Raw genomic sequence first — 12601 nt, forward strand, 5'->3', positions numbered from 1 at the left:
TGAAGCCATTTGCATATTTTGAGAGAGAAAGAGAGCGCGCGAGGTGATTCACTCACGCTGTTTGTGAAATTACGTCTCACACAAGGTTTTCAAATTACAAGTTATTTAATGAAGAAATATGAAGGCGAGTAGCCTACCACACCTTCAGCATTATAATTATCTTACCACGCCAGACAGAGACTGAGACGGTGCCGCTGCATGTCAAGTGCCAAACCTCTCACGGCAGCGTCATCAGCTTGAGATCGGTTTTTTGAGATCTGCCTTTTTAGAGACCGCCGATCAAACATCCCAACGTTATTATCGGCCGATAGTGATCGGTAGCACCCCTACTGATGTCCATTTTTGGTCTCATAGCATGAAAAACCATTTATTTTGGTTTGCTTCCTGTTATTCTAAAATGAGAGCAAATAGCAGTTGTTTTCAATTGTGAAGAAAGTGGCCTGTATCTGTACAATCTCTCTTAAACTTTATTTAACAGCCAACCTAACAGAATCAGACTTTGAAACAAAGACTGGAGTGGATTAAAATGCTTTAAAGCAATTTTAAACAACCTTAATCTCAACGGAATGCAGAGAACTGTCACAAATCTATTCTAGGTTATTTTTGGAATTAATTATTGGTCCTAAAACCTTCTTCTTCCCCCAATCCTGGTGTTCCTCTATCCTTTTAGCAGAATGTATGGAGTGCTGTCTGACTTGGTGTGTAATGATTCCCAAATGTAGGGAAAAAACAAAAGACACATCCTGATATTTCACTATATTAGACATTTGAGACAGCTACATTGTGATGCTGAGTGCATGTGTGCCTGTGAAGTGTGTCTTTAGAATACTGAGTCCTGAGTGCATCTGAGTCCTGTGGCTGTTATTTGAGGTCCACTCAAGGAGTGTAACGAGCTGGTTTCCACCAATAAGACAATATTGGCCAAATCTTCCAAACCAAAACTCCAGTGAAGATGTGTATTTGGACAGAGGGGGGGCAGTGGACACCTCTTTTTATGCATACGGTGTGAACAGATATTCAGAAGGCACTGGGGTTTGGTCGGTATGGTGGAAATCAGACTCTAACAAACCTGCAAAAGACCTGATTGACATTGCGGTTTAAATCATACAGTGAGGCGTACACTGCAGATCTCTACTTGCGGCGTCCGTGATGGTTGTGCATGTCTTCCATGGTGACTCTGCCCCACACACCGATCACAAACGTCTCGATCTCGCACTCATTTACACCACGAGCAATCCGGAAGTAACCATCCTCGCCCCAGTTCTTCCCCCATGAGTTGGCTGCAATCTGTGGAGTGAAGGAAAGATTGTTTAAAAGGTGTAAAATCTCCTGTTGAATAGAAAAGTCTTGTAGCATATCAGATGGATGTAATTTCTCACCCAGTATTTGTGTGTTCTGCCGTTGTAGTCTCTTTCCTCTCCCCATCTGGAAAAGTGCAATAAAAATCAATATGCTATTGTGCATTCACTAGACATTAGAATTCAAATCAGCCTTCTAAGAGTAGGCTCTAAAATAAAGGCCATCATTATCAGATTTTATGGAAAAGAATGGGAAAAGAAAAGATGTACACATCCAACTCTAGTTGGGAACAGATGCAGGAAATAAATTTAAAAAATAGATATGATATGACTATTTTGATTTTAGCAGTGATGAATATTCTGAGAGCTTTCAACTCAAAACCAACAATAAATCTGTGAAAAAATGGGAAAATCCTTATACTACCAAAATACATCCTGAAAATAGTGCTGTGTCCATTTCTCAGAGGAAGGACGTGAGCATCAGGAAGCAGCCTACTCCCGCCCCCTTAAATCTCCTCAAGTCAACAACAACCCGGTAGGTTGAACCTTTACCATGCCAAGAATTTCCTTATGCTTCTCCACCCGTCCTCCTGGTTCCTTGAGTATTTGGCTATTTTTGAGAGAAAGCCATTTACTCTTTAATGTCTTTTCATGTGAATTCAGAACATTCAGCTTGTCAAACATTAAATGTGTCAAGGGTTATTTATTTGTATATGTGGAATGCCTGGAATAAATATAGTTTAGTCCACATCTATTCTAAGGGAAGTTTTCCATCAGACTCGGGAACATATCATTCTGTTCCCAAATAATACTTATCTGACTTCCATCTCCACGGGGGGCTTAGGGGGGAGTTGGTATTCAGTACACTCAGAAAAATAACAAACAAAATCACCTAAAAAAAGCAATGTGCCTCCATATAAAATACACGGGAGAGTTGGAGGGTCAGAACCAGTGGCTGTATGAAAAGTGTGGCTCAGAGTTCTGCTACGCTCTTATCTCACCATGTTTTCTGTCCTTGGCTTTGGACAATGACAGACATACCACTGCATCCAACCAGCCTCTGACCTGCGCTGGGTTTAGGCCTCTCTGTCTGCACTGAACAATGCCATTTCCATTACACTGGACATCAAAAAGCTTTCCACAAACTTTCCCAGACCCTGGGCTTAGCCGAATGCACCACGGTAGGATTTTCCCAGTAAAAACACTGCTGCCCCCTGTATGCCAACTTCATAGGGCTATACAGTGTCCTCCGAACGTCTAGAGTAGTGCGAGAACCGCAGCGTCAGCGAGTGACAGCAGGCCAGGAGAAAAGCTGGGGTTCAGACAGACTCGCGATTTATATCGCCGTCACCACTGAAGCATGTCACACTCACAGACACCAGCGGCAGGTCAGCCGAGGTTACCAGACATACCTGGGGAACATGGCCTGACCCGACCGAGCCTCTCAATGTCTTACTAAACAATCACTGTCTGGGAAAGACTATAGTGCTTCTGTGCAGCTCAAGAACCACATTTATGCACAGCAAGAATCTCTCAGGCACATTTGTTGAAAAATGCTTCATTTTTGGAGACACTGTTTCAGAAGATTTCAAAACAAAAAACAAAACAAAATAGTGGTCCGAGTTGTATATTTTCCGCTCATTTCAACCATTTTTTATGACAAAGTAAAGTGAATCCTTACTATTGTTGATTTACAAGTGTTCTTTAAGCAGTTGAGTAAATTGGTAATTGATGAGCAAACTAATGTAGTAGTCTCTGTTGAGAAGCTGACTAAATGAGAAGTAGTGCTATTAAGGTGTGTTATGTATGAGTGAGTATAGCAAAACCAGACAAAGGCTTTGAGGGGTGTGTGTCTGGGGGTGGAACTGGAAGGCCAGTCATCCAGGTGTTTTGTCTGCTAGCAGTAACAAAAACATGTCAAGTGGGGCCATGATGGTTCTCTAAACGAGCTTATGTCTTAAATATTATCAAGTGCCTTCAAGGCAGGTTAATTCACTCCTCAGCCATCACGGTGATGCCCCCAGTCATGCAAACACAGCTCCTGTCTGCTTAAATGGGAAAGACCTAAAGATGTCCTAAAGAGTCAGTCAGTCAGTCAGTCAGTCTGTCTGTCTGTCTATCAGTATCAGAAAACGACAAATGGTGTAAGAGAGAGAGAGACCTTTTGTTGCCTAAGAACTTTCTCTGAAACACTGCCAGATAACTCATTCCACTTGCTTCCACCATTAGAGATGAAAGGTTATGCAATGCTAGAGCTTACCCTGTTATTCTAACAGAGTGCGTTGCATGTTTGCGGTACTCTGATGGTTTGTGGTAATTGACATCTGTATGTCGGTAAATTCCACTCTTGTACACAAAGAAATCCTCATGGACCTCCATGATGGCTAAAAAGGGAAAAACAAACATAACACACGTCCATTATGTATTTTTAAGCACACCATTTTTCAAAAAAGAATGCAAATGACAACAGTACAGTAATGAATAGAAGCCTTGAATTCATGTCCAAAATCTGATCTTTGTTTAATCAAATTGATCTTTGACCTTCGGACATCATTGAATCAAAAGCTGATCCCTCATTCTTATCACTCACTGTCATACTACAGGAAATGCTATGGCTGCTTTTTAAAGCCAAATTACGTAATATCCCGCAAGCTCACCCAAACATCTTGTTCCCTTGCAGATCAAAGTGAGATCAAAGTGACCGCTACTAATTGTATAAGAGTTCAAATAAGCAGAACTTCACATGGCATAAAGACCCACTGCTTAAATTCACATGGTCCAGGACAAAACTTTTGTGGGTGGGTACCTGCAGCAAACCTCCTGAGGACATCCATGATGGCATGTGAAGTAAAATCAGTTCAACATTCTGGAAGACACTGCATTATGAGAATTACCTGCACCCTCTAACACTTTGTGTTATTCCAGACATTACTACACTCTAAAAAAATGCTGGGTTAAATACAACCCAGTGCTGGGTAAAATAGGGACAAACCCAGCAATTGGGATACCTGGGGAACATGGCCTGACCCGACCGAGCCTCTCAATGTCTTACTAAACAATCACTGTCTGGGAAAGACTATAGTGCTTCTGTGCAGCTCAAGAACCACATTTATGCACAGCAAGAATCTCTCAGGCACATTTGTTGAAAAATGCTTCATTTTTGGAGACACTGTTTCAGAAGATTTCAAAACAAAAAACAAAACAAAATAGTGGTCCGAGTTGTATATTTTCCGCTCATTTCAACCATTTTTTATGACAAAGTAAAGTGAATCCTTACTATTGTTGATTTACAAGTGTTCTTTAAGCAGTTGAGTAAATTGGTAATTGATGAGCAAACTAATGTAGTAGTCTCTGTTGAGAAGCTGACTAAATGAGAAGTAGTGCTATTAAGGTGTGTTATGTATGAGTGAGTATAGCAAAACCAGACAAAGGCTTTGAGGGGTGTGTGTCTGGGGGTGGAACTGGAAGGCCAGTCATCCAGGTGTTTTGTCTGCTAGCAGTAACAAAAACATGTCAAGTGGGGCCATGATGGTTCTCTAAACGAGCTTATGTCTTAAATATTATCAAGTGCCTTCAAGGCAGGTTAATTCACTCCTCAGCCATCACGGTGATGCCCCCAGTCATGCAAACACAGCTCCTGTCTGCTTAAATGGGAAAGACCTAAAGATGTCCTAAAGAGTCAGTCAGTCAGTCAGTCAGTCAGTCTGTCTGTCTGTCTATCAGTATCAGAAAACGACAAATGGTGTAAGAGAGAGAGAGACCTTTTGTTGCCTAAGAACTTTCTCTGAAACACTGCCAGATAACTCATTCCACTTGCTTCCACCATTAGAGATGAAAGGTTATGCAATGCTAGAGCTTACCCTGTTATTCTAACAGAGTGCGTTGCATGTTTGCGGTACTCTGATGGTTTGTGGTAATTGACATCTGTATGTCGGTAAATTCCACTCTTGTACACAAAGAAATCCTCATGGACCTCCATGATGGCTAAAAAGGGAAAAACAAACATAACACACGTCCATTATGTATTTTTAAGCACACCATTTTTCAAAAAAGAATGCAAATGACAACAGTACAGTAATGAATAGAAGCCTTGAATTCATGTCCAAAATCTGATCTTTGTTTAATCAAATTGATCTTTGACCTTCGGACATCATTGAATCAAAAGCTGATCCCTCATTCTTATCACTCACTGTCATACTACAGGAAATGCTATGGCTGCTTTTTAAAGCCAAATTACGTAATATCCCGCAAGCTCACCCAAACATCTTGTTCCCTTGCAGATCAAAGTGAGATCAAAGTGACCGCTACTAATTGTATAAGAGTTCAAATAAGCAGAACTTCACATGGCATAAAGACCCACTGCTTAAATTCACATGGTCCAGGACAAAACTTTTGTGGGTGGGTACCTGCAGCAAACCTCCTGAGGACATCCATGATGGCATGTGAAGTAAAATCAGTTCAACATTCTGGAAGACACTGCATTATGAGAATTACCTGCACCCTCTAACACTTTGTGTTATTCCAGACATTACTACACTCTAAAAAAATGCTGGGTTAAATACAACCCAGTGCTGGGTAAAATAGGGACAAACCCAGCAATTGGGTTGTTTTGACCCAGCAGTTGGGTTACTACCCAGAAGGTTAGGTTAAACATTTAACCACTGGGTCAAAACAGCCCAATTGCTGGGTTTGTCCCTATTTTACCCAGCACTGGGTTGTATTTAACCCAGCATTTTTTAGAGTGTAGGAGATCCTAAGCAGTAAAAAGAGCCTAATGAACACACACACTCCTGCACATGAAGACTGTCTTTTCATCTCTTTCTCAATATAAGCCAGAGGTTAGGCAGAATTTTTGCAAAGATTAGAAGTGAAATCTGGCGTAAATCCAGTGTTCCCGCCTGTCTGGAACAATACAACAGAGCACTGGCACAGGATCACGAAGACGCTCTGAACAACACACAAACACACACCCTCTTCATATTACTGTAGGGGACTTTTCTCAAGAATTCACTGCATATATGATGAGTTTAGGCTTTTTGTCCAAACTAAATGCCGTATGGGCGTCTACAACATCCATGATGACTAATGCGACATAGACTGATCCTTGCTGACTGCATGAACAGTCATTAGGCATGTGCTTTTTACTATTCTTATCCTCTGGCTCACAGTATTGTGCAAACACACACACACACATGCTTCTGGAGAAATCCATACCTTGCACAGGGCCATTATCCATAATCTCTTTCATAATCTCATTCTCCTGTGAGTGGAAAAACAACATGTCAAATGAGTTCAGTTAGTGAGAATGAACAGCATATTCCAGCTTAACGCTATTTTTACACTGAAAATTCTGCATATATATTGCACCAAGAAAAGATATATGCATTTATAATGAAATTACTGAAATAATGATATGAAGTGAACTTTACAGTGTACTAATGCCTCTCCAGACAGTTGTGAGATATTCCTCCCTTTGGATTTGAGTTGAAGGGTTTTGACTGATGAAGAAATTTAACACAGAAAAGCACACAGATGCTGGGTGTGAGGGGGGAAAAACAGTAAATCACTGATGCTTTAACCATTGGTATTATGCGGGCAGAGGTCTGCATGTTTTATAGAGAATGTAATTCTAACGTGTCAGAACATACGGGATGCCTGATTATACATGAAACTTGTCCAATAAAACATCCTTTAAACAAGATAAAGTTACTTTAAAAACAGTATTATATAGGGTAATAAGACTTATTGTCATTTTCTAAAAGAAACTGATTTTCTGCTTGATTCGAGGGGTCAGCTGACTTACATTGGAGGACAGTCTGTATGGTGGGGTTGACTGGTAGATATCATTGTGGTAGCTGTAGCTATTGGGACAGTGTGCTGTGGCCTGCCTCTTTCCCCGGCCCACCGCTTGACTTTGCATCATACAGCGAGCCACATCAGCAGGAGTTTGCTGGGGCAGAGAGAAAGGGTAACACTCCTCTGTCACGACTCTGAGAGAAAAAGACAGATATTTAAATCAAAAAGATTGCCTGATATAATATTCTAATTATGTTAATGGTAGTATACATTGCAAAAACGATATGATGTCAAAGTCAAAGTATTATTTGTCAGATGTGCACAATCTTCACATCTTTGATGTTGTGCGTAAACGTAAGTGAATTACCCTCTTCTCCTTAGGTACCACCAGGCCCCATCGATACGCCCACCGGAGCAGCCACCCTGATGACGTGTGTCACAGGAAATCAGATTCTGAGGTGAGAGCTGAGGGGTCATGTGACCCATTGACTGAATAGAGATCCGGTCTGATGCAACAGCTAGTAGTGAGTCAGAGGGGTTCACATATAAGTGAAAGAACAGAACTGCATGATATAACATACACACAGTACTGTATTCTGCAGTGTTCTTCTGCTGTGGTCTGTGTCATGTCTTTTCTGACTCACCTGCAGTTGAGAAAGCCCAGGATGCATTGCAGTTCCCCTGGTCCAAGGGCTCATGGATTTTCCTTGGCCATTTGTCTGCTGCGTTAAAGTAACTTGGCAGATGATCATTTCCATTCATATTCATCTGCAACACATAAAGCAAGATTGAATGTTTTCTTTTTCTTTTATGGCTTAATGTCTGTGTTTGGCATTGAAGACATGAATAACACAGAATAAAGATTTCCATAAATGTATCCATGGTGTGATTATGAGTGATTTTGGTGGCATAATACAATCATTTCCATGTGTATTATTTTTCGCAGGACCAGTGGATGGATGAGAGGAAGTCTGGGTCTCCAAAGTCCAAGGTTTGCATGAGCAAAATACTGTAATAAAGCCTTAGTGTCGTTATATAACGGTGATTTGTTAATTTTGTAGGTTTTCAGAAGTACTCCAGTAAAAAAATCCAGAAATCTTGAGTTTCCAAATTGTTACACTCTAAAAAATGCTGGGTTAAAAAGGGACAAACCCAGCTATTGGGTTGTTTTGACCCAGCGGTCAAAACAACCCAATAGCTGGGTTTGTCGAAAAAGAAAAGAAAAGAAAAAAAAGTAGGTGTTTTTCACAGTTTCAAGATTTTAAAAATAACATATATAAAAGGAAAAACCATATGCTTTGTGAACATGTACATATAGTTGCATACATAATCCACTCCACTATGTATAATCAGTTAGCAATTATCACGTATTATTCTTAAGATTGGACTCCATCTTGCTTCAAAAATATTCATCTGAAGTCTAAGGGAATAAGTTATTTTTTCCATTTCGTAAATTTCTCGGATCCACTGTTCATATGTGGGTGGGACAGATTTGAGCCATTTAGACATGATACATTTTAGGGCTGCAGAAAATAATATTTAAAGTAGATAACTCAATCTCCTTTCCCTCATGCCTTCAGGTATCACTCCTAGAATAGCCACAGTTGGACCAAAAGGAATACCAATATGAAATATGTCTCCAAATACTTTATAGATATCTTCCCAGAATTGTTGTATCTTTGGGCAGGACCAAAAGATATGAGTGTGGTTTCCCAATAGGTCACCACACTCTCTCCAGCATCTGCTAGATGATCCTATTCGCATCTTTGCTACAATTTGTGGAGTGCGGAAGTATCTGGTAATAACTCTCCATTTAAATTCTCTCCATGTGTTTGCGTTAGTTACTTTATGGGCCTCGGAACATATATCTATCCAGTCCTCTTGTGTAATCTCTACCTGCATTTCAGCCTCCCATCGTTCCTTGTATGCAAAATAATTATATGGGTGAAGTGATAATCCCTGATATAATTTAGAAATAAGCCTCTTGTCAATCGTCCCCATCTGTATTTTCATCATTAACTTCTCTATTTCGTTTGGATTAATGATATTCTTCCACTCTTTATGTTTTGTAAGAAAATCTCTTATTTGTAAATATCTGTAAAAATCAGTTTTTGGTAACTTAAATTCTTCTACCAGTTGTTCAAATGACTTGAGATGGTCTTTACTAATAAGCTGATATATAAACTTTAGTCCATAATTTGCCCATTTTTTAAAACCAATATCTAGTGCAGATGGTATAAAGTTATTTATTGTACTTATACTAGATAGAGGAGAAATGGAATGAGTAATTTTCAATGAAGATCGTATCTTTTTCCATATTTTTAAAGTAACTCTTGTCCACTTACCCATTATCACATTTCCCCAGCTGAAATCTATGTAAGGGAGTGAAACCAGGGGATACTGACAGAGGCCTTTCTCTGTTTAACCAACGCGTATCCATATTATCCTTCAACCATGCCTCTACTGGTTTTAGCTGTGCTGCCCAATAATAGCATTTAAGATTTGGAAGACCTACTCCCCCATCAGCCTTCATAAGCTGTAATGTTTTATATTTTATTCTTGGCCTTTGGCCCTGCCCAAATAAATTTACAAATCTGCTTCTCCAATTTGACAAATACACACTTGGGAATTTCTACAGGTAACATTTGAAAAAGGTAGAGGAGTCTGGGTAATATATTAATTCGTATACTTTCAATACGGCCTAAAAAAGATAAGGGAGTTTCTGACCATCTTTGTAGGTCGCTATGAATACGGAAGTATCTGGTAATAACTTTCCATTTAAATTCTCTCCATGTGTTTGAGTTAGTTACTTTATGGGCCTCGGAACATATATTTATCCAGTCCTCTTGTGTAATCTCTACCTGCATTTCAGCCTCCCATCGTTCTTTGTATACAAAATAATTATATGGGTGAAGTGATAGCAATCCCTGATATAATTTAGAAATAAGCCTCTTGTCAATCGTCCCCATCTGTATTTTCATCATTAACTTCTCTATTTCGTTTGGATTAATGATATTCTTCCACTCTTTATGTTTTGTAAGAAAATCTCTTATTTGTAAATATCTGTAAAAATCAGTTTTTGGTAACTTAAATTCTTCTACCAGTTGTTCAAATGACTTGAGCCCAATAATAGCATTTAAGATTTGGAAGACCTACTCCCCCATCAGTTTTCATAAGCTGTAATGTTTTATATTTTATTCTTGGCCTTTGGCCCTGCCCAAATAAATTTACAAATCTGCTTCTCCAATTTGACAAATACACACTTGGGAATTTCTACAGGTAACATTTGAAAAAGGTAGAGGAGTCTGGGTAATATATTCATTCGTATACTTTCAATACGGCCTAAAAAAGATAAGGGAGTTTCTGACCATCTTTGTAGGTCGCTATGAATACATCTAATTAGTTTGGGGTAGTTTACTTCATATAAATCCTGTAGTAAAGGAGGAATATGAATCCCTAAATATTTAATGCCCTCTTTGGGCCACCTGAAACTGCTCTGTTTTATCACCCTTTTAGAAATTTGAGGTTTGTCCCTTTTTAACCCAGCATTTTTTTGAGTTTACCTGTTCCATCAATAATTTAAAAAAAAAGTCATAATTAGCCTTCCGCTTGTGATCGGAATAACCAAAATTGATGTAAATACCAGGTGTGAACACAAAACCCTAAACCTAACCTCAACAGGGTCACATTCATGCATGCTTTACACCTCCCAAATCTATAACTCTCCCCAGACCAATTTCAGTCATATATTACACCCCAAATTTTCAGAATGTCCTGAATAAGGAATGTATTAGTACTTTCTCTCATAAAGGCTCCTGTGTGCCTCTCCCTCTTTGGTAATGCACAGCTGCTGGTTGCCATCCTCCTACATTCCAGCCTGTGATATCGTCATGATTCTCCCTGACAACTACCAGATATGATCCTGTGGAATGCAGGTGCTTGTCAAGTGTCCGGCACTGCAGCGGTGAATTGTGGTGGTTAAAGGATCCCTGAAGGGCCACGGCTTGCAGCAACACTTGACCCAACAGGGAAAGCGAGCACTCACGCTGAGCAAAGAGAAAGTAAAGAGTGTGTGAGAGTTTTTGCTGCACTCAGACAACTCATTAGTGTACGTGCCAAGTGGATTTTAGGCAGATAGGGACTTCATAAACAACCCAGGCTTGACTCTAGAGACAGGTGGAGACGTGTTGGAGGATGTAGGTAGGAGAGAAAAGAGGAAGGGGAGGAAGATATGCGTATGGGTCCCTATCTAGTGAGGGTACTTTTTGAGACTATAAATGAATTGCACCCATCAACAGCATCAATCATTTCCAGCCTTCTCAAATTGTGGAATCTGCTCTTATGTAACGTGTTGGTGTGGATCAGGATCATGGGCAGCTTTTTGGAGAGAGCATCAGCGAGCCACATCAAATAGCACACATCCAGACGAACACATCTAGGATGCATTCACTGCACTGCACTGCAGCCAGCTGATGCATAGCAAAGATCAAACAACAGTCTGATTTCCGAATCCGGCCTTGTATTCTTGCTTTGATGATTCCTAACGGCATACTGCATTGCTCAGAGCATGAGAGCGGATAATCAGAGAGCCGTCAATGGGCATAAACATGAGATGAATAAAGAGATTATCTACATACTTGATTCTAACTGGTCAGTCGTGGCATTCTGGGAAAGCTTCATGTCTTTAGCACATGATCTCTTTATTCTCAAATTCAACTCAAATCAAGGTTTTATGTTCATTTATTTATTTAGTAAGTGGCTGTGAAATAAACAGAAATTAAACACAGCAAATTGTTTTCTTAAAATCAGTATTTTTTTATCTTGTTGTCCAGTAAAAATATCCTTAAAACAAAATTTCCTTTTTGTATAAAATAAGACGACATCACATCTATGTGTGTATATATATACAGTGGGTACGGAAAGTATTCAGACCCCCTTAAATTTTTCACTCTTTGTTATATTGCAGCCATTTGCTAAAATCATTTAAGTTAATTTTTTTTCCTCATTAATGTACACACAGCACCCCATATTGACAGAAAAACACAGAATTGTTGACATCTTTGCAGATTTATTAAAAAAGAAAAACTGAAAAATGCTCAGTATTTAGTAGAAGCACCCATTTGATCTAATACAGCCATGAGTCTTATTGGGAAAGATGCAACAAGTTTTTCACACATGGATTTGGGGATCCTCTGCCATTCCTCCTTGCAAATCCTCTCCAGTTCTGTCAGGTTGGATGGTAAACGTTGGTGGACAGCCATTTTTAGGTCTCTCCAGAGATGCTCAATTGGGTTTAAGTCAGGGCTCTGGCTGGGCCATTCAAGAACAGTCACAGAGTTGTTGAGAAGCCACTCCTTCGTTATTTTAGCTGTGTGCTTAGGGTCATTGTCTTGTTGGAAGGTAAACCTTAGTTCCAGTCTGAGGTCCTGAGCACTCTGGAGAAGGTTTTCGCCCAGGATATCCCTGTACTTGGCCGCATTCATCTTTCCCTCGATTGCAACCAGTCG

General features: G+C 39.8%; 1 protein-coding gene across 5 annotated transcripts in view; it reads right to left on the minus strand.

Annotated features, from left to right (window-relative positions):
* Positions 1-273: 273 nt before the first annotated feature.
* Positions 274-12601, minus strand: part of LOC107731519 (tubulointerstitial nephritis antigen-like) — a 34039-nt gene continuing 21711 nt past the window's right edge. For all 5 annotated transcript variants that reach the window (XM_016542647.1, XM_016542640.1, XM_016542635.1 and 2 more), the window contains 7 exons: positions 7739-7862; positions 7462-7612; positions 7102-7288; positions 6513-6558; positions 5159-5282; positions 1380-1425; positions 274-1287 (listed from right to left, as the gene is read on the minus strand). In XM_016542647.1, coding sequence (XP_016398133.1) covers positions 1132-1287; positions 1380-1425; positions 5159-5282; positions 6513-6558; positions 7102-7288; positions 7462-7612; positions 7739-7862 — 834 coding nt within the window. In that variant the 3' untranslated portion in view covers positions 274-1131. The remainder of the gene's footprint in view (positions 1288-1379; positions 1426-5158; positions 5283-6512; positions 6559-7101; positions 7289-7461; positions 7613-7738; positions 7863-12601) is intronic.

This window comes from Sinocyclocheilus rhinocerous, unplaced genomic scaffold (genome assembly GCF_001515625.1).
Source record: "Sinocyclocheilus rhinocerous isolate Xijiao unplaced genomic scaffold, SAMN03320098_v1.1 scaffold193, whole genome shotgun sequence".
NCBI classification, from domain to species: Eukaryota; Metazoa; Chordata; class Actinopteri; order Cypriniformes; family Cyprinidae; genus Sinocyclocheilus; species Sinocyclocheilus rhinocerous.